The sequence below is a fragment of the Aricia agestis genome, chromosome 3 (genome assembly GCF_905147365.1).
Source record: "Aricia agestis chromosome 3, ilAriAges1.1, whole genome shotgun sequence".
Taxonomy (NCBI): Eukaryota; Metazoa; Arthropoda; class Insecta; order Lepidoptera; family Lycaenidae; genus Aricia; species Aricia agestis.
The window spans coordinates 11,490,735-11,516,921 of NC_056408.1; the positions used below are offsets into that span (position 1 = coordinate 11,490,735).

A 26,187-nucleotide genomic window follows, 5' to 3' on the forward strand; every position below is an offset into this window, starting at 1 on the left:
CTTTAACATTATCGTTAAAATTTGTTATTAATTACCGAATTAAGTAAGTATAATTAATTATTACTGAATGCAGCGAACATTTGCTTATTACTTTCTACTTTTTCATTTCATATAATTTTTTTAATAATATATTTTTTTAAAGAAGTAAACTCCTATTTGATAGAGATGAAAAGGAGAGAAATAATGTAGTCGAGTCATTCTAGGTATCGTGTACTTTGTCAGATTGGGAAAGTGTACATTACGTACATAGAGTTCGGAGCCATGTGCCAAAAGGCTTGTTGTTTATAAGGAAAAGTGAAAACACAATGCGAGCCAAGAAAATTAAAGATATAAACCTCATCGGAATATTGACAAGGTAAAATAAATTCTTGGAGAATTATTAGCAACGACCTCTAGGGCTCAGTACTTAGCACGTTGACGCCTAAGCTGTAGGCTACCAGGTTAGGGACAAAAGTTGTCAATAAAACCTGTCAGTTCCTAAAGTACTAGTGATCCCATTTCTGATACATTAAAATGGATATAAACCCCTATTGAAAAATATGTCATTGGCTCTATAATAATAGTTTACTAAGGATTCAAACGCTTTTCGCGTTGCTCTATTATTTTAAAGACTTATGTTTACTAACATCTCTATTGTCTTTTTATAATCAAACAAAGCTAATGTATTAATAATACAGCTATTAGTGGGGTATCCTATATTGGTACTCAAATCACGTTTCGGTGAATGTGTGAATATGCGAACTGTCTCAGTGTATGTCGGCTTGCCAGCGCGCGCGACTTCTGGCGCCTGTAGTGCGCCTAACGTTCGAATTTTTAATTTGGAATTGTTTATTTTTTATTTTGCACTAGTTTGAAGCAGCAAGATGTGGAAGTGTTTTGGTTTTTTAATTTTCGTGGCGTTGATTTCTGTTACAACAGAGGTTTGTTAAATCATTTCAAGTATGCAATTATGTGGGCTAAAATTGGTAAATAAACAATAATACGTCTTCATACAATACATACAATATAATTACATAGTATCTTGTAGTTCAGAGCCTATCGTCCCTATGACCTACTTATTGAAATAATAGATATTGACCAAAAATCCTAGGGTTAAACACTTTGGAAAAGGACTTACTTTCAATAAAATAATTATAATTGGGAATACTTTTACAATATTCTTTTTCGTCCTACTGAGTGAAATATGTTGCTCTATCATATTTTGCAGGATAGGCCACCATAAGCTATTACGAACTTGTAGTACGACGATAATTTTATCCATCTTCGTTCAACATCAACATCGTCCATGTATCCAATCATGGACATTCATCATGACAGACAACAGTGAAGAAAGGCCCTTTGATTATTATATTACAGAGGCTGTTTTTAATATAGCTAGGCGCTTTGTTAATAATATGATGTTACAAGAATTTACTTTCAGGATGAAGACGTTCGTGAAAATCGAGGTTTAACCAGTAAAAACTTTTTGGGGGGCGTGTGGGGCAACCGTCCTCCCCTGCTTGAGAGTAACCTGCGGTCAACCTGTTCATGCAGTAAGTTACATTTGATATTCATTTTTATACTAAACATAACAGAGGCAGAGAAAATTACATCCCACCAAAATCATTTCTTGTAAAATGTTGCCTCGACGACCACATAAGGTTTACCCTGTGAAAAAGGTAATATGAGATCTCATGTAGAGCTAAGCTTCTGAATCTACATGGCTTAACTCTTCGGACCTTAACTTAAACAAATTCTACATACCAGTAAATATGTATAGCTTCGCCGTTTTGTTACCGTTGCGGAGGCGATGCCAATATTTAGTTTCAGATCTGAAGTTAGTAACGAAACAGCCAAGCCAATATTTACTGATATGTAGAATTTGTTTAAGTTAGGGTCCGTAGAGTTCAGCCATGTAGATTCAGAAGCTTGGCTCGACATGTGATCTTATATTTTTTTGGTGGAATTTAAATTCTTTTTAACCCTCGACAAAAAAGAGGGGTGTTATAAGTTTAACGTGTCTCTCTGTCTGTGGGTCTGTCTATCTGACTGACCGTATGTATCATAGCATCCAAACGGGTGGACCGATTTTGATCTAGTTTTTTTTGTTTGAAAGCTGACATGATCGAGAGTGTTCTTAGGTATTCCTTATCTAGCTTATATCATCAACCTGCTCAGTGCTGGAAAATCTGGTATTATCTGGTTCATGAAAGGCCGTTAGCAACTTGTAGTCGTTTGATGGGTTTTATATTTCACTAGACGTTCCGCGCGGCTTCGCCCGCGTAAATAAGATATTTCACTGACAAATTAGTTCAAAAAAAATAGCCTATAATCTTTCACGTGGTCTATTTCTTATCTATGCCAAATAACAGAAAAATTGGTCCAGTAGTTCGTGAGGTAAGTAAGCTTTCAAATAATTTCCCCCGTTTTTTCCACATTTTTCTCTAATTCTCCGCTTCTGTAAATCTTAGCGTGATAAAATATAGCCTTTAGCCTTTTTTGATAAATGGGCTATGTAACGCTGAAAGAATTTTTCAAATCGGATCAGCTGTAGTTCCTGAGATTAACGCGTTCAAACAAACAAACTCTTCCACTTTATAATATTAGTATAGATTCTAGTTCGTGAAATTTGTGAATATACAATATACGTATACAAATATTAATGGAAAGTTGACCTGGTGCTGCAGCATTATCTGGTAATCAATAGGATATCCAACTCCTCGCCAACTCAGAGCAGAGGTTTCGTGTTTGGCTCATTTAAATTGCGACAACCAGTAGGAAGTACATAAACAGTAAATATTTTATTGCAGCATTACCTGGATTCTATAGGAGACGAGCTTTGTTTGAACCCAAAGTAGAGGTTTCATGTTTGGGCTCATATGAGCGTTAATATTAACGGCCTCATCAATAGTAATCATGAGAATATAAATCTGTTGATAGAAATTATTCTGCACTATGACTAACACAAGTTTAAAAAACATGAAATATTAAAATTCAATTAAGAAATTAAAAAAATAACTTTAAAAAGTAATGAAATAATATTTACTGCTTTTAACACCTTTAATGCGGCAAGTAAAATCTTAAACCTTCGTCTGGTGGCGGCGGGCCAAAGTGTGCCCCCAATAGTTTTTCCGCTAGTGCGTAGTAGGCCTTTCTCGACCCACCAACACAGGGTGAAATTAAATTACTATTACTTTGCGAAAACATAATGTAGGTGTACAGTTTTTGAACTGTTGGAATAACCTTGAACCCAACTTCTTTAGATTTGATTCGCCCCGGGATCTGCCAAACAGGAAATGAGAAATAAACCATGGAAAGTGGCGGGCCGATATCGACCTGAACCGCACTAGAAAGTAATTTTAGTAGTGATGGGCAAGACAAAAATAAGGGGATATCGAAAAGATTTTTTTAAATTTATATATTTAAATGCCTGTCTCTACACAAAGCACAAATATTTTGTTTGCACATGCAGTATGATTTAATTTTGTTTTTAATTGCTTTTTTGTTCGACGCTCCTCATGGCTTCCCGCAGTTTCTCATAGCACCTTTCGCCGTTTAACGCTCATCTCTAAGACATTATCTTTTGTTTCCTGCTATCGTGCGTTGATAATTTTATGCAATGAATAATTGTATTTAAAAAATAAAACCGACTTCAAAATTGCACGTAATTGAGAATCAAAATTTACTATCTTAAACACTACTGAACCGATTTTTATGAAACTTGCTGTATTTTGTAGTTAAATAGTAGTTCCGGAGATATTATGCGAACACAAACATAAAAACATACATACATACACTTTAGAAACTTGACACATTTGTTCAGATGATGATATAGACTTAAACATACCAAAACTGGGCAGTTCTGGAAATAATGCATTCATTCATGTTGAATTGATAACCTCTTTTTTTGAAGTCGGTTAAAAAACGCGACGTACGTCAGTTACGATAGATTGCACAACACTAACTGGCGAGGCGGACGCTCGGTGTGGTATCGGGTCGCCATCCGCCTGCTTGGACGGCGGGCCGCAATAGGCCCACTGCCGCACCGAATTGATTTTTGACACCGTCAGTGCGTGGTAGGCCCATAATTACCTACCATTATATTTTTATAGGGCACACCTATAATTTTGAACACAATCTCAAATATATATTTGTTTCTGTCGTAGCTTTACAAACACCTGAGACAATCGTTCCGCACCGAGTGAGAAGACATAGTTTTCTTCGTCCACACCAGCTGAAATTCCGTGGCGGGCCGATTTAGGCCTGATCCTCAGCGAAGGTGTTAAGTTCAAATAATTCACTTGTGTAAAGTAAAATATATTTTAGCCCTTAATTGTTGTCAAGGTATTTCGGGGGACCGCTTTTATGTAGATGTTTGATTTCACATAACATTATAGTTTAAGGACCTTCACAGCGAACCGAATCGAGAATCGAGATAATCAGCGACTTGGCGGTTGCAGGTTGTAGTTTACTTGGCGTTCGGTATGTTAATGTAGAGTAACATTAACCTCTAGCTTCGTAACAAAAGAAGCACACGATTCGAGTCATAAAAATATTATTATGCCAATCAAAAATAATCTAGAAAGGACTAGAAATATAAAAATAAACGATTATCTTGTAGCTAAGCAAATTATGAAACTCGTATTAAAATATTATAGTACAAGGTGATAAATATGGTTTTATTTCAAGTTAGATGGGTGTATTATTACTAGGAAAATGTTAAATGTCAACTAAGTATCAACAATTTCAGGTATTCGCAATTGCTTTTTGGATTATATTGATGAGAGGATAGGATCCTGATAGTCGATAAGGTAATATCGGTGGGGTTGTGACTTGTGGTGGTCACGACAGTTACAATTACCATGGCTCTGCAGTATGTCATAGACGTAGACCAGGACATAGCTTAGTAGTAAAACGCGGTGCGTAGCACGAAGGACAACATAACCTAACGACCTTCTCTTCTTCTCTCTATATTATGTCACCGTTTAGTGAATCCACTAACCGTACCTACTAACACACGTGAATGAAAAGATACTTAGGACTTAGTGTCTAAACACACTAGGCCGAGAATAACCACCAACATAGTCCACCCATAAGGTGGAGGTAATAACTAATAAGTGACTAATAAGTAATAACTAAAGGGTGTTTTCCCACGATTCCAGAGTGCGGGGAGCGGAACGAGGTATCCCGGATAGTGGGGGGAGGGGAGGCGGGCGTGGACGAGCTGCCGTGGATGGTCAAGCTGATCTACTTCAAGCGGTTCTACTGCGGTGGCATGCTCATTAACGACAGATACGTGTTATCCGCCGCACATTGTGTTAAAGGGTAAAGTAGTTTTTGGTTATAATAACATATATGTACTTACTTAAGATAAGGGGAAGGTATCCCTCACACGCGCGGTTCCATAGTTAAGGCGCATTTTTACTGGTCGATAGGGCCCGCATGCGGGGTGCGGGAGATTTCTGAAAGGCTTGCCACGACCAATGAAAATGCGTCATTAGTTGTTATAGCCTCCCCGTATGCTGTATACCGTACGAGTTAACGACTAATGAAAATGCGCCCTTAAGATGGCGACTAACCCCAAAAATCAAACATCGTCCTTCTCTCTTCACACTCACGCCCGTCTTTCATATGCCAGGTGAAAATGAACGACGCGGATTCATCGCCAAATTAGCTTTTTCTCAATAACTCGATAAATATACAACGTTTTAAAAATCCGCTAGGTCGATCTCTCAATGATAGAATTTTACACAATGCGTTAAAATATTAACTTAGTTCAATGCACGGTTATGGCAGTAAATGAAAAATTCGTGAAAATTAGATGCATCTTTGTGATTTTTTTCTATTGAAAAATTTTTAAGATATCGTGTTTTTGCTCAGATTGAATTCTCTGAAATATAATGTAGTATCTAATTTTAGAAAATGAAACTATTCAGGGCTTATTTTCAAGTATAAAAATCGACACTTTAGGGATAGCCTTAAGGATGGATGCATACACGTTTTTCGTATTCGATTTCCGAATCCGTTTTCTATATTCCGAAATCAAAATGCATGAAATCAGCAGAAAATACAATAACTGACGCACACGTTTGCTTTTTCTGAACAGGATGAATACGTAGTAGGTAATAGAGGCAAGTACGTTTCCTGTGCAAGCCGGCGCGTATGCGTAGAAAAACGAACGTGTGCGCTAGTCTCACGGAATCCCAAATTGATATTCCGTATTTGGAAATCGAATACGTAAAACGTGTGTATGCGGTGAGCCTAACCCTGTGTTAAATAACGCTCTCGATCTTTTTAATTCTGAAAAAGGTAACATGACATATTTTAACCTAAAGTTAAGTTTAACCTACATATAATATTATGCAAGTGGGTCTTGCAAGCGATTCTGGTACCGCGATTCTACAAAACGGCAGACAAAAGTCTCGACAAAATATGTATGCACTTACATATTATTCAGATTTGTTCAAGGCTCAATTGTCTTCCCTTTCTATAATAAAAAGAAGATTGAAGTTATGGTGTAACCCATATCACATATTATATTATAAACAATCAAGTAAGAACTAGGCGATTCACCAACGGCATTTTTATCCTTGATATAGGTATTCACCTAATAGTCTTATTATATTATAATTCAATATTTTAAATCTATCATCCAATAACCTAATCCATGAACATACTAAAATATAATGTATTTCTCCATAATAGTCAGACCAACCAATTAACGCCACTAGATACTCTATGTCGTTGTGGTAGGTTATGTTTGAGTTTATACCGTAACTAAAGTTTCCGCGTCTGGCAAAATTGTGTTACAGTCTTTCACAAAATAACATAATATCGGCTGAGATAGTAAAAAAGTACGCAACGCTAATAATTGTTCTTGCAATATTTAATGGATCATTAAATTTTAAAGTTGTAGGCTAGTTGCATGATATTAAAGTTACCTACTTTTTTAAATTTCATATAAAATTGTTAAGAACATTTTCGCGCTCTTAAATTGATTAAATTTGTGAATGAATGAATGAATACTTTATTGTCCACAATCACAGTTACAATAACAATATACATAAAATAAAAAGACATAAAATGGCGAGAGCACACAAAGGCGGCCTTATTACTACATAGCAATTTCTTCCAGGCAACCTTTGAAAGAAAGAAGCAAATTGCTTTAGAAAAGGGCGTTGCGGAGAAAAAATGTATATTATCATTTATCTGAATATAATGAATTATTATGTCGTTATAACTAAACTTTTTAATCGGGACTTAACGCGACGTATTGTACTCGCAGTAGCATTACTACTTAAATAAGTCGCGTTAAGTCCCGATTAAAAAGTTTAATTATAATGCAACGCGAAAGTTTAAAATGTTATATTATGTCGTTTTAATCAGAAATAAAATTATTATCTACATATTAAGTTCTAACAAATTAAGATTAAAATGTACGCATGTTCGAATACTAAAACAACAACGCCAACGAAATTTTGGTTTAGTCAGCCAATTTAATTAAATTATTTATATTAGATATATAAGACAATAGGCATTACAATTTAGATTGTTCGGGCTTTGGTTCTTCTATAAGTGTTGTATTTATTTAAAACCAGGCTAATTTATTACGTTTGTCAGATATCTAACAGGATAATTAAGGCTAATATAATTTTTATTCATTCGATAACTTCTATATGGGTTAACGATGATGACAGTATTCTTAGAATCTGCGTCTCTAAAAATGAAATCATGTTTTCCCAAACGAAAATATACGTCACGTTTTCTTGAAATTACTTATGCAAATCGGAGGACATTAAGGGCGAATTTAATGCTTTTTCGATATGCACGCGGTTTTAGTGTCGTCAATCATTAAAACGAGTTCGATAAAGGATAACAAACGAAGGAGCTTTGTCAAATTTCGTGAATTCTGATCGTCCAGTGCGTTAACCCGCAAACCGGCCCCAGCTCGCCTAAAACAAAAGTTCAATATCCTGGGTAAACGTCCATATTTGATGTCCGTGTGTTTTGATATCATTTATTTGTTAAGTGATCTTTATATTAAGGCTGGATTTAGAACAAGTCTGATAACGGTTTTACAAAAATCAAGATCCTATGACGCATTTACCTACATTTTGGTAATGTTAAATTAAATCCTCGTCTTTATAAGATCAGGGTGCAAGTGACAGTGCACTCGTGCGCTCCTTCTTATGTTCCTTAAGGACCAATCTTGTCAGTCATAGGATGACTTGATATTTTAATCACGTCAATATATTCATTAGAAGTTAGAATTACCAAAACCAATGTTTTTGTTGAGACTTCTTTAGAACCTTGTAAGATTGTAAAGATTTTTATTTTTTTATTTTACCATTTATTTCAGGCATCTAGGCTCATAATACAAATACCTTACAGACTAACATACATATTATTATTATATACTTAAAAGTTAAAACAACACTTTGTTTTTATTATTACTAACAAAAGCATGAACTGTAGTTCATGTCGGAAAAACTTGCCATGGCTTAGTCCCATGGTCAAATAAGGAAGACGCCTAAATGACTTGTTTTAAAATGCACAAGTGAAAGCGCTAAGTACCATTACATTCAACACCGAAAATATTTTGTCACTTTCGCGCTATACTAATACAAACTTGCTTCAACAACCACTCCTTACACTTTACAGAATGTTACGGCTAACGACCAATAGACACCATATGTGGAAGGAAGCTTTGTTATTTTATAGTCGGGTTAATTTTTAAATGATTAGTCCCAGTTTCATGATATTTGAATATATATAATTTGAATTGGGACGGTGAAATTGGCACTAGGTCGATTAAGATTGTAATCGAGACCATCTTACCCCAACTTCTCAATTTTATTAGAGTCCAAGATCTATCTCGTTTCTAAGGATAATCCTCTCCGAATATCTGTGTGTTTCACGCGATAGAATAAGGAAACTATAATTTGGTAATTACAGGTTATATCTTATATTTTCCAGGTTCATGTGGTTCATGATAAAGGTGACGTTTGGGGAACTAAACCGATGCAACGCGACGGTGCGCCCGGAGACCAGATTCGTGATAAGGGTCATCACACACAACTTCACTATGTCCAACTTCGATAACGACATCGCCCTGCTGCGTCTTAATGAGAGAGTGACCATGTCAGTCGCCATCAAGCCCATTTGCTTGCCTACTAACGATGGTAAGGGAATTTTATTTAGTTGACCATGCACTAGATTATAGATTTACTTCCTTATATAAAAAAATAAATCGAAGTAGAAGTAGTATAAGGTGCATCTACGTGAAAAATCCAGCAACAGATCACTGGCTTAATGAACAGCAAACCAAATAAGTAAATCCGCCATCTGCCGATGAATCGATATAATATATTTGGTTTTTTAACACTTGTTTGGAAAATGTAGAGCTGCCCCCTAGACAAGTGGCAAAACGCTAACGCTAGCGCTAATGCTAGCGCTAACGCTACAAAATGAATGGATTTGACATTAGTATTCGCTAGCGAAGCGATGACTTATGTCAGATCGCATACATTTTGTAGCGTTAGCACTAGCGTTAGCGTTAGCGTTTTGCCACTTGTCTAGGGGGCAGTACAGTTTGTTCAGAATTAATATAATTATTACCTCGGAGATTTTATGTGATTCCTACGGACCCTGTACCATTTGCTTGAATTTCGTGCTAGAGATTAAAAGTTTACTTTTTTAAATGAAATAAGGGGGCAAACGAGCAAACGGGTCACCTGATGGAAAGCAACTTCCGTCGCCCATGGACACTCGCAGCATCAGAAGAGCTGCAGGTGCGTTGCCGGCCTTTTAAGAGGGAATAAGGTAATAGAGGAGGGTAGGGATGGGAAGGGAAGGGAATAGATGAGGGTAGGGAAGGGAATAGGGTAGGGGATTGTGCCTCCGGTAAACTTACTCACTCGGCGAAACACAGCGCAAGCGCTGTTTCACGCCGGTTTTTTTGTTTACTTTAAAACCTATGCTATGTCCACACTATGCAATTTCATCTTATATTTTCGTCATCATCTTTTTATTCAACTTTCGTTTGGCATATTCAATAATTGAATGCGTGAAAATCCACCCGCGTTGGAAAGAAAAGTGTCATAGCGTCGCGGGCATGCCTCACGTGCGATGTTGACTGCGCTATAGGGCATGCCCTCGATGAACAAACAAAGGCACAGTGTGGACAAAGCTTATCTTATTTACTGATTGGATTTGCTCTATATTTATTCAAAAGATTCTAAACTTAGGGCCTGTTTCACCGCTTCCTGCGAGGCTAAAATGGTTGCTTTAGAGAATCATATTATGAATTATAATATGATTATTATTTTTTTATCGCAAAAGTGACACTCTGCTTGCAATTCATGTCTACTAATTCGTACTAATTTGAAATTCGTCAGTTTGAATTCATTTGCTGAATTTATTGAGAGGAATTGCTAAATGTGACAATTTTAGCCCCGCTGATAAGTGCCGGATAGTCTATCCACAACTTAACTTGACAGAAAAAGTATGGAGAACCTGTCAAATAAGTTGAGGATAGCCTATCGGGCACTTTATCAGGAAGTGGTGAAACAGGCCCTTAATCTTCTTCAGACTTAATGCGCAGATATACCATAGAGAATAGGATAGAGAATAGGAACTAGTAGGTAGTTACGTCTCAGATTGATACGATTGCTTAGAGATTTGGCGACTCAGGTGCAATTCTTATTTTTAAAATATTTTCTAGTGCGCTGTAGAAATTTTAGTCACGATATTGACGTAAACGATTTTACAGTGACTCACTCTATAAATAATAACAAAAAGGTCAAAAAACTTATTGGATATCGAATGATGATTCACTGTTTTCCTAAAATATGCAACGTCTTTTGCATATTACGACCCAAACACTAAAGTAGCCTCTTTTCTCTCTTATAAAAAATGTTTTCTTATTTATTTTTCTTGTGTGTCTTTATTCATTTTTATTCTCTCCCTTCTTATAATAAGCTAGACCATTTTTCCCGGATAAAAAGTATCCTATGTGCTATGTTCTCTCCCGGGGGCCGGACTCAAAGACTCTCTATAAAAAATTAAAAAAAGTTCTGCGTGCCTAGCATACGCCAACGAGATAATTAAAAAATACTCGTCTCATAATGTCAAAATCTCGACATTATCTCGACAAAACTCTATAAAAATGTGTTATTTCGATGATAGATCTACGCGAAAAAAAAATGTTTTTTTCGCGTAGATCTATCAATAGAGATGAAGAGACAAACCATCAAACATCGAGAAAACATGGCGTATGCTAGGCAGGCAGGTTTAGACGCGAAGAAATTACAAAAAATATTACATCGCAATTTTCTAATCATCCACAGCTGACCTCTACGTGGGAGTGAAAGGGATAGCTGCAGGTTGGGGCACTCTGACCGAAGAAGGCAAAGTCTCCTGCACCTTACAGGAAGTGGAGGTGCCAGTGCTCAGTAACAAAGAGTGTAGGAACACGAAATACACGTCCGCCATGATAACCGACAACATGCTCTGTGCAGGCTACCCGAAAACTGGACAGAAAGATTCGTGTCAGGTAATGATACAGTTATTCTTGAATGCCATTAATGAATTATTCAGAACGAGAACGGTAACGTACACTTTGGCATTATTCGTTTGCTTAAACAAGGTCGTTGTTGGAGCAATTTGTTTAGGATGATAATATTGATTAACGCAAAATTAATAATTATTAATTACCAATTATAATTGGTACAGATTTATAAGAATTGTGTGGACAGAGCAATGTTTGGCAAACTTTATGGAGCGATGCGTTTGAAAAGCTCCGATTTCTGAAGTCTCTCAAGGGCCTGTTTCACCTCTTACTGATAAGTGCCGGAAAAGGCTATCCACAACTTATCTGACAGATACTCTAAACTGTATCTGCCAGATAACTTGTTGACAGCTTATTCGGCACTTATCAGTAAGTTGTAAAACAGGCCCTAAGGGCCTGTTTCATCACTTCCCGATAAGCTATCCATCACTTAACTTGACAGATGGAGTATGGAGAATCTGTCAAATAAGTTGTGAATAGCCTATTCGGTACTTTTTCAGGAAGTGGTTGTTTCACCACTTCCTGAAAAAGTGCCCTAAGTGGGAGAGCCATGCTTCGGCACGAATGGGCCGGCTCGACCGGAGAAATACCACGTTCTCACAGAAAACCGGCGTGAAACAGCGCTAGCGCTGTTTCGCCGATTGAGTGAGTTTACCAGAGGCCCAATCCCCTACCCTATTCCCTTCCCTACCCTCCCTATTACCCTATTTTGCTTTCCATCAGGTTACACGTTTGCTCGGTTGCCCCCTTATATCATAAAAAAGTGAAGTAATAAAGAAATTTATTTATTATTAACAATGATTGTTTTCTGGGCTTTTCATGAGCTGGAAGGAAACTTTTGCTAATAAAAGGATCTCCAAAACAAGCTTCATAAGATTATAAAATGTATGTAACTTTCTATTGCTTTCAGGGCGACAGTGGTGGTCCTCTTATTACCGAGAGAAAGCAAGACAAACGCTATGAGTTAATAGGTAATAAATATTCATTTATTTATATACGGTGTCTATGTCATTTGCTGGTCGTAATATGTGTTGAATATATTACATACCCTATTATGTAATTAGTTTGAATAGAAAGTTCTCGTTTAATCAGTTCTAAAGAGTTTGAAAGAAACATAAAAGATTCTTATACCAATTGGTGCATAATATAACGTAGCTTAATTCCGTCTATCTTTTTATAAAGATTGCTTGAAACAGTTCATTTTAATGTATTAAGAATAAAGGCTCCCACACTAAACTGTGAATTCGCATCGCATCGTATCGCAATGTCATTTTTAGTTTGAGTTTTGTTGTAGATTTGTGCGATGCGATACGAATTCGCAGTTTTGTGTGGGAGCCGAAAAACAATATATTTGCAATTTATTTTATGACGCCTTTGAAATTTAAATTGCAATACATAGTTATTGTTTGTTGAATTAAAATAGCAACGCACGTCGAAAGTATTGCATCGTAATTCGTAGGTTACTTTTCATAAATAATTGTCCGATACTTATTTACGGATAGATTTCTGGGACAAGTTTCATAACAACGAATAATATAACATTATTTTTATCAAATAGGCTCAGGCTTTGAAACTTAAAAAAGCTTAAACTTACTTGAATAATAAAATAATTTCAGGTGTCGTTTCCTGGGGCAACGGCTGCGCTCGGATTGGTTACCCCGGGGTCTATACTAGAGTGACCAGATATTTGAACTGGATTAGGGAAAACACGAAAGATGCCTGCTACTGTACTGAATAAGCATTAGCAACGAAGCAAAATTCAGGGGCCTGATTCTCAAGTCTCGAATGTCGTCTCTATCGCGCCTTACATAGCGCGAATGTGTCCGATTACATTTGTCCAATTACTATGTCCGATTACCATTGTTAGACACTCTATGATCGAACGACATTCGACGCATGAGAATTGCCCCTAAAACTTGTAAATGACGTACACTTATACGTAATCTCAATTAGATATTACTATTATTTAAAAAAAAATTACATAATATTATATTATACGGTCGAATTGAGTTACTGCCTCCTTTTTGGAAGTCAATTACAAAAATTACTTATTTATAGTAGGTATAATTATTGTTCTTGTACTGATTTAATGTTTATCCTATAGAATTTAATGAGAACTTAACTACCTACAATTATAATGTGAAAAATTGTGAATAACAAATTTTGATCAAGATCTCATAATTATTTATGAAACAATTTTACGAAATTAGATTTTTTGTAACTATTTATATTTTTTGTCGCCTTTTTCCTATATTATGAAATGAATTTTACCGCCTTGCTTTTATCTTTGAACGTAACAACAACTTTAATTATTATTGAAATATCCTATATTATCTTAATATATAAAAATATTTTGTTACCTACTCACTGTGTATATACTATATTTTACTATTATGAGTATAGTTATGATCATTTTTTAAAATGTTACAAAAAAACGTTGGTTTAATGTATATTGTTTTTAAAATCAATAAGTATATAATTTTTTATATAAATTTGTCTAAATACTATGTGACAAAAGGTACAACTTTTATTGCCATAATATAAAATAAGTGACTATTTTAAGATATTCCGTTTGATATGAAGTATCTAAGAATAAAATATTACATATTCTAATTACGAGTTTTATTTAACCTGTGCTGAATTCTATATTCCGATTAGAAGATGGCCAAATTGTGAAATTCTGTAGCACACTCTAATGAATTGAATAATGATGAATTGATTACTTTTTTTTTCTATTAATAATTTATATTCGAAAGTGTGCCCGTATGTCTGTAGTCTGGACCAGTAAATCGATTAAAACAAACATTCGTGTAAAGATTTTTTGAGTCTTGGGAAAGGGTATAATATATTGATATTAATTCTATCCCAAAAAAAGTAGAGTTCTGGAAGTTCTAGAAAATTAATTGCTTAAATGTAAGTAATTAAGTAATTCAAAATTTTGATATAAGCACCATACTATAAATTGAGGTTAGTAATAATTAAATGTTTCTGAGTACGGCGGTTAGAGTAACGAAGTAAAATTAACAGGAATGTAATTTTATTGTAAACCAATATTTGTATTTTTTAAATTTACGGACTACGCCTAACAAAATATAAACAGCAAAAAAAATATATATTTATAAATGAGCAATTACGATATCATAAATTGCTCTTCCAAAATAATAAAATTTAAAATTTTCTAAGCATCTAAGTATATTGTTAAAATGGAGAATGTTACTAGGTATGCCAAATTGCTTGAAATTTTGTCATAGTAAAGCCTGTGTGTATACAAATACACTAGTTTTTGTTGCAGTCAAAAATACCTAGTAGTTTTGATTTTATAGGGATTCAAAGTTTCGAAAAATATCGATTCCCGCTAACAGTCCCGTGACCGCTTGTGACGTCATAGCACAATACCGCCGCGCGGGCCCCATACAATAAACGTAATTTTTTGCTCTATCACAACGGCAACAGGTAGGCACTTGAAATTTTCACCAAGGTCGTTATTAAATGTGTACTTTAATAATTAATAATAATATTATAATAAAATAAAAAGTTAAGGGGGCCTCCAATACAAAAATCACAATTTTTGGCCTATTTTGCTCTATAAACTATATTCTCTATTTGAGACGTCGTCTATTTTAGACGTGGGAGAGCCATGCTTCGGCACGAATGGGCCGGCTCGACCGGAGAAATACCACGTTCTCACAGAAAACCGGCGTGAAACAGCGCTTGCGCTGTGTTTCTCCGAGTGAGTGAGTTTACTGGAGGCCCAATCCCCTACCGTGTTCCCTTCCCTACCCTTCCCTATTCCCTTGCCATCCCATCCTTACCCTCCCATATTACCTCTTAAAAGGCCATCAACGCACCTGCAGCTCTTCTGATGCTGCGAGTGTCCGTGGGCGACGGAAGTTGCTTTCCATCAGGTGACCCGTTTGCTCGTTTGCCCTCTTATTTCATAAAAAAAAAATAACGGTATGTTTATTCATGAGCGAGTCCGATTAGTAAAAAAATACAAATAAATAATCGGCCAAGTGCGAGTCGGACTGGCGCACGAAGAGTTCTGTACCGCTACAGTGATTTTTGTATGGGAGCCCCCCTTAAATTTTTATTTTATTTTAATATTATTATTATTAAATATTAAAGTACACATAATATAATTAAGGCCGTGGTGAAAATTCCAAGTGCCTACCTATTGCCGTTATTGATTGCGGCAAGGCTGAAAACTATCTTATTTTTTCAAGATATCGTTTTAATTTTTGATTTTAAAAGTAAAACATACCGCTTATAATTTGGGCCTTAGATCCTTATTTTTTTAAATAATTATTATTTTCCAAGAAAATAAACATAATATTCCAATACATCCAATTTTGGTGGCTTGTCGCCGAACTATTTTACTCAATATCTAGACCGATTATCTATTCTAATATTATAAAGAGTAGAGTATTATATAATATAATATTATAAAGAGTATAGTATATATTTAATTCATAAAGTCGAACGAAAACGATTATCATACAACACACTTCTGGATAAATTTTCTCTTCAAACTCTTACACAAAGACAAATATACTTTGATCAAATGTTTCTCTATAAGATTTGTCACAATCTAATAGACTGTAATGATTTGATAAACCAAATCTACCTTCGCATACCTAGTCGCTCACAACGAATCCGTGACAACTACACTCATAAGCTGTTTGCTCCTACACCGAGCAGGACGAATGCTGGTGATAGGGCACCATTAAAGCGAATTAAAGCTACAACGATAATTTCGCAAACATCGATATATTTGTATTATCTTTGTTTCAGTTCAAAGAACAGCTAATAAAAAACATTCATTGAAAATTGTTAAAGATTCTTTTATATAGGTACCACAAAATTCATATTATGTTTGTGAGTTGATCGACTACTACAATTTGTAAACGTTACCGGTATTTGCTTGTAATCGGTATTGTTATATTTGCTTGTAATCGGTATTGTTATATTGTTCATAAAATAAGTTATATTGTGGATAATGGTGCTGGTTGCGTAATTACCTTAATTTCATTATTTACTTATGTCGTGTTAGTATTAAGCATGTACGCAATTGTTTGTTGTCCCAAATAAAAAAAAAAAAGAAAAAAAAAAGAGGTAAACTTTGTTTGTTTGTTTGTATGTTTGTTTGTTTGTTTAATTGTAATGAATAGGCTCAAAAACTACTGGACCGATTTTAAAAATTCTTTCACCATTCGAAAGCTACATTACTTACGAGTAACATAGGCTACTTTTTATTTTGGAAAATATAGGGTTCCGTAAGATATTTGGGTTTTTCTGACACAAGGTGAAAAAAATCAACCATAAAAGTTACTTATTTTGCGTACGCTGCCTAAACTATAAAAGATAGAACCATACAATGTTCTAAGTAAATGTAGGTCTTATAAATATCTACAAAAATGTCCGCGACACACTATACCTATCTATGTCGATTGAGGCACAACAACCATTTTTTCATTTAAAAATCTTGATTTTTTTTTGGACTGCATTTAAAAGTATTTATTTTACTCATGCTGATAATCTTTATCAAAATAAATTATTTCATCACTAAGTACAGTTTGTGTAGATAATATTTTGTCTTTGAATGATTAAAATTAGACGTTTGATTTAGAAGTTATGGCGAAATTAAAAATTGCGATTTTCGGTACGCCCGTTTCGAAGTGGGCGCTACCAAGGCGGGGGTGCGCCGCGCAGTACAGCGAAGATTACGACCGGCCCGGCAGCTGGTGAATCTATACTATAATATTATAAATGCGAAAGTATCTCTGTCTGTCTGTCTGTCTGTCTCGCTTTCACGCCAAAACTACTGAACCGATTGTAATGAAATTTTGTACACATATAGTCTAAGGCCTGAGAAAGGACATAGGCTACTTTTTAACTGGAAAAAGGGGTTGTATTATATAATTCGTTCAAATTAAGTTAGTTCCAAAAACTCATAACAGATGGCGCCAAGAGTCGCCTAGATCGCGCTATCGCTTGCTCATATGTATTTCTATAAGAGGTGGTACGATGTTGAGGCGGGTTTTTCGATTCTTTCGATTGTTATACACGTTATTAATTAATAACTCACCTACCAACTTAGATATCAGAAACAACAGCGCCAAAACTACTGAACCGATTGTAATGAAATTTTGTACACAGATAGTCTAAAGCCTGAGAAAGGACATAGGCTACTTTTTTACTGGAAAAGGGGGTTGTAAGGGGGTGTTTATGCGTAAATTTGTTCAAATTAAGTTAGTTCTAAAACTCATAACAGATGGCGCCAAGAGTCGCCTAGATCGCGCTATCGCTTGCTTATATTAGATATGTATTTCTATAAGAGGCGGTACCATGTTGGGTTTAAATTTTCGATTCTTTCGATTGTTATACACGTCATCAAATAACTCACCTACCAACTTAGATATCAGAAACAACAGCGCCAAAACTACTGAACCGATTGTAATGAAATTTTGTACACAGATAGTCTAAAGCCTGAGAAAGGACATAGGCTACTTTTTTACTGGAAAAGGGGGTTGTAAGGGGGTGTTTATGCGTAAATTTGTTCAAATTAAGTTAGTTCTAAAACTCATAACAGATGGCGCCAAGAGTCGCCTAGATCGCGCTATCGCTTGCTTATATTAGATATGTATTTCTATAAGAGTTGGTACCATGTTGGGTTTAAATTTTCGATTCTTTCGATTGTTATACACGTCATCAAATAACTCACCTACCAACATAGATATCAGAAACAACAGCATACCAATAATAAATACTAAATAGTTTATGGGTAAAGCTAAAGTTGTGTAATGCAGCTAAGTTGTGTTAAGCTAAATAAGAGCCCTTAAAATTTGGTATAAAAAAGTTTAATTTAAAAAAATAATATTATGTGCACACTACAAGGCTGTTTTGGGTGTTTTGATTAAAGGAGTGAGCACACTGAGACGCGCCGTGCCGGGGCCGCAAAATCCGCCTCCATACAATTTGTATGGAAGCGGATGCGCGTATCGCACACTGTGTCGGGCGCAGCGGATTTCCGCTTCCATACAAATTGCATGGAGGCGGATTTTTGCGATGAGCCCCGGCACGGCCCGTCTCAGTGTGCTCACTACTTTAAGGGGTACCAGGGTTTTGAAAAGCTTTTGACACCAATTTTCTTGACACCACGCGCTATAAACTGAAGTCCACGCGGACGAAGTCGCGGGCAACAGCTAGTCGTTTTATATAGCTGACTCTTCATAATATATGAATTTTATTGTACTAACTTCTGTAGTTGAGTTTTTATGACACAGTTTAGGTCTGTCGCGGAGAATTTTTAAAATTTTGGTGCAATTTACGAAACGTTGTTTCTACAAAATACCATTGATCCCTTAAGCATGAAAAATACGCCATTTACTTCATTCAGCCACACGCTAACCAGTTTAGGAGGAGGCTGTGGGCTGGGTCGTACCAGTTTCTAGCCAGTAATGAAAGAAAACCGTTTTATCACAAAACCCCCGATTCTATGCAATTTTGGTATTTAAATTATGCTACTTGTGGCAAGTGCATGGATTAAAATATTGCGTCTATAAAAATACTATAATAAATTAGTTTATTGCTACTTGTATAAAACATTAACAAAAAGTCCATAAATTAGTATCGAAAGGTATTTACAATAAGGAAGCATAATAAAAGTTTTTTTAAGGCTTGATCTTAATTGATTGTAATAAAATCTTTATTGCAGAATTTGTTTTAATTATCATAAAAGTTACGCATAAGCAGTACGGTATTCTCGTATAATATTTCCTTTATAAAATTTTCGTGCCACCGATCACGGTATTTGTATTATATTTGTATACATAATACAATACTAGATGACACCAGTAACTCCGTTGCGCCAAAACTCGTCCGGGATAAAAAGTATCCTATGTCCTTTCCCGGGATTCAAAGTATCCGCATATTAAATTTCAGCAAAATCGGTTTAGTGGCTTGGGCGCGAAGAAGTAACAAACAGACACACTTTTGCATTTAAAATATAAGTATGACGGCGCTGCGGAAATAGTTTTACTTCAAATATGATTTTTGGTAGATTAATATTGTAATTGGTAATTTCCAAACGAAATAGAGTTATCGCTCTGACGTAACGCTGAACACTGAATAGGCGGCCAATTAAAATGATACTGGCCGAATATAGCAAAACTATCAAGTTCTATGATTTATTGTCTGTAGATAAAAAAGAAGGAGAAGGAGAAAATGGTTCGGACATGATTCCGGTGACCGGTGTTGAGCGCGCTCGCAATTCAAGTGTTTAGCGGACGCAATAGTTTCAATTGGAAATTATTTCGACTAATAATTGTCGTTGTTTCATAATCTCTATTAGTAGAAACTCAATAACAATTATAGTAGAGAGATTATAAGGTGGTATAATAATAATAATAATAATAATAACTTTATTGGTGCAGAAAATGGAGATTACAACCAATGTTTGTAATAACTAATCACAGTTTACAAAATTACAATCTCGTCACTGGTGGGTGAAGCACTGTTACCCTTGATAGGTTGAAAAACCTGTAGTAAGGGTTAACAGTCCCTTTCCCTATAGATGTTCCAAATTAAAAACTACTGACGTATAATTCTAAATTTAAACAAGACAATTATATACTAGGGCATGCATATGTGTATATTTGTGTGTGTGTGTGTGTGTGTGTGTGTGTGTGTGTGTGTGTGTGTGTGTGTGTGTGTGTGTGTGTGTGTGTGTGTGTGTGTGTGCGTGTGTGCGTGTGTGCGTGCGTGCGTGCGTGCGTGCGTGTGCATATGCGTGTGCAAGTGCGAGCTTGCGTGCGTGTGTGTGTGTGTGACCGAGGGTTGATAAAAAGTTATGGCATAAGGCATTCCGTTTCATCGTAACTTTTATTTTGTAGGTATTTCCGGACTAGTTTCTTGCATATATTATATGTGGATTCATACACTGGTACTTTTAGATTAAACTTATTATAAAGATATGGGCCCAAAAAGTAAAAGAACCGTTTTGTAAAAGACAGTCGCGGTTGGGGTATTTGGCATATTTTGTCCTTACGACGCTTCGTAATCGCGATGAAAGTAGTGTTTCGGTGTTGAAAGAGAACTACATGGAGAATGAATAATTGTCGAATATTCAGCACATTACAGTTTTTGTATAATACTGTGGTTGGGAACAAGATTGGACGAAAAGTTGCAACCTTCAGGATTGCCCTATGAGATATCTCGAGCGGCTTCAATGAACTTTTTGTCACTCCGCCCCAGCAAGAGATACAATAAGAGATTATGGGTAGGCATAGGGCGTAATAGACTTTGCGGACTATTTCTTGGTTTGCAATGTGACGTAGATTTTTGAATATATAGATTAGTTTACGCATACGGCCTATCAGCGTGTTTATGTGGATTTTGAAATTGAGGTATTTGTCTAGTGTCACACCTAGATATTTTATATGGTCGACGGAGGATATTGTAGGGCAGTTACAAAGGGGTTGGAGTGCACCGGGGGAAGTCATGCAGATGTGTGATCTTAAAGATAAGCCAACTGTTGGTTGGGAATTGGGATTTACGGAGAAGGTAATAAAATTAGTTTTTGCAGAATTTAACGTAAGGGTGTGGGATTTGAGCCATCTTTCAGCTACTGAAAAGCCATTTTGAGCTTTGCGTTCCAGATCTGTCCATGATTCCGCCACAAAGGTAAGTGCAGGGTATCTTTTCGTACTGAATTCTCCTCGCCCGTTTTCCCACGCCACTGTCTTGAAGCAGAACTTTACGATGAAGACCTATCCTGATAACATCCTAGTCCCTTTATCAGAAGCGGGATAGAAGGGTTAAAAGTAGTAATGGGAATTAGTGCTATTTTCTAATGACTTCATTAGCATGCTAAAAATGCGGCATTGAGAATTATCGGTTCGCATCGCACCGCTCGAGTCGAGTATTGTTTCGCATCGAGTGAAAAATAACAAGTTAGCACCGCGGTGTGAAACGGCGCGTACGTGATCTTTAATCGTGATCGCAGACTATTGCTGCTTACGATAATATTAGCAATCGTATTTTTTAGCAAGTACGATTAATTATTGCTAATGCTATTTTAACGACACTAATTATAAGTATAGTGTATACTATATTATGCAATCTCAGTTTTATTCCATGTATATTCGTAATGCCGTATGTAATCGGGCGGTGCTGTAGCGGTTGTTGACCCGTGTCAAAAAAAATTGTCATGTTGTCTCTTGTTTCGTATGTCAATGTGTTTTCTGTTCACACTGCGATTAACAAGTGACGGATGTTTCTAGTATAGCAACGCTATCAAGTTTGGCATACTCGGTTAGAACTGAGTAAGCAGTAAATTGCTTTATACTCATAGAAGGCTGGAGATCATTCTTAGAGCAACTAGGAGATTTTCTGATGAATTTATGATGTAATTTGTGTCTTTATAAAAGTTCAATGTATTTTTTAATTAACAGAATACACTACGAGCATTTTTCACATGACTCCTAGACTAATAAGGAAGAGTCGGTAAGGTAATATAGTAGACTGGTAGGTGCTGGTAGTGCCAACTTAATGTATTTTGGCTTCAATTGTCAAAAGCGTCATATTATAGGTGATTGTTAAGGTACGCTTATACGGGCAACTAAAATCCACTCCTGCTCCACTCCAGTCGATTCTCGTCAACTTTGACGTCACGACTACATCAAGCAATTTTCGGCAACAAGCAGCAATATTGCGCAATACATCGCAATACAATTGAGCGATATGGCGCAACTTCATCAACTAGTTACTTGGCAATACTGTTATATACGAGCCCATCGGATATTCGTCAATTCGTATCGGTGACATTGAGCGATATGAAATATCTGGAGCAATATCGCCGAAATAATTGCCGCAATTTATTGAAATTGCTCCACATTGCTCCACTAATTGCTCCAGATCGGTCCATTCGTGTCGCCGGGCAATTATTGCCGCACTTGTTGCCCGTGTAAGCGCTTCTTTACTGTGCTCGCCCACATGTGCAATCAATAGTTTGTCGTCTAGATCTAGAACGTCAAAGCGTTTAGGTCAAGTATAGAAGGTTCTCACATGTTTAAATATATCTACGGTTTATACGATGTGTACAACTTCTATCGATGACAGCGAGTTGATCTAGCTAATTTTCGGTCAAGCAACTACGAAGCTATAGCTAAGCTTCATTTAAAAAGACTTAAGTGAACAGTATGATTTCATGTTATACAACGCGAACTTACGAGTGCTTGTGATTTGAATGTCTGTGTGTGGATTCAGAGTGACTAAAAGCAAGTGAGATTCATAATCTTCTCCTGTTGTTAAAGGTGTGTATGTAGGTGAACCTACTACGCCCCATCCACATTCTGTTATGTGTCATACTGGTTGAAAGGGCTTCGCGCCCGGGCCAGTTCAGTTTTGGTTACTCCTGGTTGTAGTGGCTTCGCGCCCGGGCCAGCTGAGTTTTGGTTACTCCTGGTGGTAGTGGCTTCGCGCCCGGGCCAGCTGAGTTTTGGTTACTCCTGGTGGTAGTGGCTTCGCGCCCGGGCCAGCTGAGTTTTGGTTACTCCTGGTGGTAGTGGCTTCGCGCCCGGGCCAGCTGAGTTTTGGTTACTCCTGGTGGTAGTGGCTTCGCGCCCGGGCCAGCTGAGTTTTGGTTACTCCTGGTGGTAGTGGCTTCGCGCCCGGGCCAGCTGAGTTTTGGTTACTCCTGGTGGTAGTGGCTTCGCGCCCGGGCCAGCTGAGTTTTGGTTACTCCTGGTGGTAGTGGCTTCGCGCCCGGGCCAGCTGAGTTTTGGTTACTCCTGGTGGTAGTGGCTTCGCGCCCGGGCCAGCTGAGTTTTGGTTACTCCTGGTGGTAGTGGCTTCGCGCCCGGGCCAGCTGAGTTTTGGTTACTCCTGGTGGTAGTGGCTTCGCGCCCGGGCCAGCTGAGTTTTGGTTACTCCTGGTGGTAGTGGCTTCGCGCCCGGGCCAGCTGAGTTTTGGTTACTCCTGGTGGTAGTGGCTTCGCGCCCGGGCCAGCTGAGTTTTGGTTACTCCTGGTGGTAGTGGCTTCGCGCCCGGGCCAGCTGAGTTTTGGTTACTCCTGGTGGTAGTGGCTTCGCGCCCGGGCCAGCTGAGTTTTGGTTACTCCTGGTGGTAGTGGCTTCGCGCCCGGGCCAGCTGAGTTTTGGTTACTCCTGGTGGTAGTGGCTTCGCGCCCGGGCCAGCTGAGTTTTGGTTACTCCTGGTGGTAGTGGCTTCGCGCCCGGGCCAGCTGAGTTTTGGTTACTCCTGGTTGTAGTGGCTTCGCGCCCGGGCCAGCTGAGTCTTGGTTACTCATGGTTGTAGTGGCTTCGCGCCCGGGCCAGCTGAGTTTTGGTTACTCCTGGTTGTAGTGGCTTCGCGCCCGGGCCAGCTGAGTCTTGGTTACTCATGGTTGTAGTGGCTTCGCGCCCGGGCCAGCTGAGTTTTGGTTACTCCTGGTTGTAGTGGCTTCGCGCCCGGGCCAGCTGAGTCTTGGTTACTCATGGTTGTAGTGGCTTCGCGCCCGGGCCAGCTGAGTTTTGGTTACTCCTGGTTGTAGTGGCTTCGCGCCCGGGCCAGCTGAGTCTTGGTTTCTCCTGGTTGTAGTGGCTTCGCGCCCGGGCCAGATGAGTCTTGGTTTCTCCTGGTTGTAGTGGCTTCGCGCCCGGGCCAGCTGAGTCTTGGTTTTTTTCTGGTTGAGGAGGCTTCGCGCCTAGGCCAGCTAAGTTTTGTTTCATACATTGGTTACTAGATGAAAGGGCCTGGGCGCTACGCCCGGTCTACACGACAAGTATGTCTTAATAATGGTGGTTGGATGAAAGGGCCTAGTATGCCCGGGCTGCAGAATGGGATAAAGAGGCATAGTATGCCCGGTCTACAGCGTATGTGCTAAGAGACTTATGAGTTATGACGTAAGACAAAAGGGCCTAGTGTGTCCAGTCAGCATGTGCCTCAAGAAAGACGGGGCCACAGTGCTCCAGTCTTTGTTTCCCTGCTAAAGCTTTCACCTATTTCGTTGTTTCATAATCTCTATTAGTTGAAACTCAATAACAATTATAGTAGAGACATTATAAGGTGGTATCTTTTCGTACTGAATTCTCCTCGCCCGTTTTCCCACGCCACTGTCTTGAAGCAGAACTTTACGATGAAGACCTATCCTGATAACAGCCTAGTCCCTTTAAGTATATCCATACAAATATTTTGTATCCACACAGCTGCGTAATAAACATCAAAATGCAATGAGAATTGGTAAAAACCACGATTACACATACAAATGATAGATAATATTATGTATACCTAAAAAGGTTAACCTAATGATTGTTTCAAGTTTGAAAAGTACAGTTGAGCGTGAATGCCGTAAACGCTCTTACGGGGAAAATGTTATTTTTTACGGGAAAACGTACGGTTTCCGTGAAATTCCTAATTTTCGCGGGCTGAGCCGCGGAACGTCTTGTCAACAACAACTCTCAAGCGGCACCCGGGTGCCACATATTGAATATCTATTGTGTCTGCGATTCCCACGATCGATGTATTAATAAAATACATTTGTCCGTGTATTTGAAAACAACATAACAGTTATTTGACTTTGAGAGCAAAATGCTCAGCTAGTAATAAACACAAGACAAGACGTTGGCGTTTTGTGGTTACTAGTAGGTACTATGTGGACGGCGGCGAGTTACCGCAATGATAATATTAAAAGTTAACTCTAGTATTTTATTATTATAGATATATTCTTTATAATATATAGCCTATCATAGATTCGATTTCTGTATAAAGGATTAATCATAACCGATTAATAAATTTTTTAAATTTAAGTATTTTTTTAATAAAGGTAACGCACCTGCCTGTATCCTGCCTACCTGCAGCTCTTCTGATGTTGCGAGTGTCCATGGGTGACGATAGTTGCTTTCCATCTGGTGACCCGTTTGCTCGTTTGACCCCTTATTTTATAAAAAATAGTGGCTTAAGCATGAACCTAGGTAACAGTCAGACATACGCATTTAAAATATTAGTATGAATGTATCACAATTAGTACTTACAGTACTGTTTAATATTTGAGTAAATTCGTTATGCACTACATTTTTCTAAATGTCGACAAGTCCAAGTCAGACATTGTTAATCTAATGTAATTTGGAATAGCATCATTTACTTTTTTTTTAATGAAATAAGGGGGCCAACGAGCAAACGGGTCACCTGATGGAAAGCAACTTCCGTCGCCCATGGACACTCGCAGCATCAGAAGAGCTGCAGGTGCATTGCTGGCCTTTTAAGAGGAAATAGGGTAATAGGGAAGGGTAGGAAAGGGAAGGGAAGGGAATAGGGTAGGGGATTGGGCCTCCGGTAAACTCACTCACTCGGCGAAACACAGCGCAAGCGCTGTTTCACGCCGGTTTTCTGTGAGAACGTGGTATTTCTCCGGTCGAGCCGGCCCATTCGTGCCGAAGCATGGCTCTCCCACGTATGAACACTTGAGTATACATTTAGACTACCTCAACTTTTCTTACGATCTAGAATCTACATTTCAATAATATTTAAAAGATAATCTATATATTAATACGTGGGAGAAAAACTTTGTAACCCTTTTTACGAAAAATGGGGAAACGTAGGTGCATGAAATTTCGCCCAGTTATAGTTTATATTATGGTGA

At 37.6% G+C, this 26,187-nt stretch overlaps 1 protein-coding gene across 1 annotated transcript; it reads left to right on the forward strand.

Moving 5' to 3' along the window:
- Window positions 1–838: 838 nt before the first annotated feature.
- Window positions 839–13,367, forward strand: LOC121740487 (trypsin-7-like). Its single transcript, XM_042133186.1, has 7 exons — window positions 839–920; window positions 1,421–1,532; window positions 5,142–5,304; window positions 8,956–9,161; window positions 11,328–11,533; window positions 12,459–12,519; window positions 13,165–13,367. The coding sequence occupies exons 1-7, from the start codon at window positions 864–866 to the stop codon at window positions 13,284–13,286; spliced, it is 927 nt and encodes a 308-aa protein (XP_041989120.1). The 5' UTR covers window positions 839–863; the 3' UTR covers window positions 13,287–13,367.
- The last annotated feature ends 12,820 nt before the right edge of the window (window positions 13,368–26,187 follow it).

Excerpts from the sequence above, each read along its gene's own strand:
- LOC121740487 (XM_042133186.1), top strand. The coding sequence starts at position 864 with ATGTGGAAGTGTTTTGGTTTTTTAATTTTCGTGGCGTTGATTTCTGTT. Across the intron at positions 11,534-12,458 it reads GACAGAAAGATTCGTGTCAG|GGCGACAGTGGTGGTCCTCT; the intron begins GTAATGATACAG and ends TATTGCTTTCAG. Across the intron at positions 12,520-13,164 it reads CAAACGCTATGAGTTAATAG|GTGTCGTTTCCTGGGGCAAC; the intron begins GTAATAAATATT and ends AAATAATTTCAG.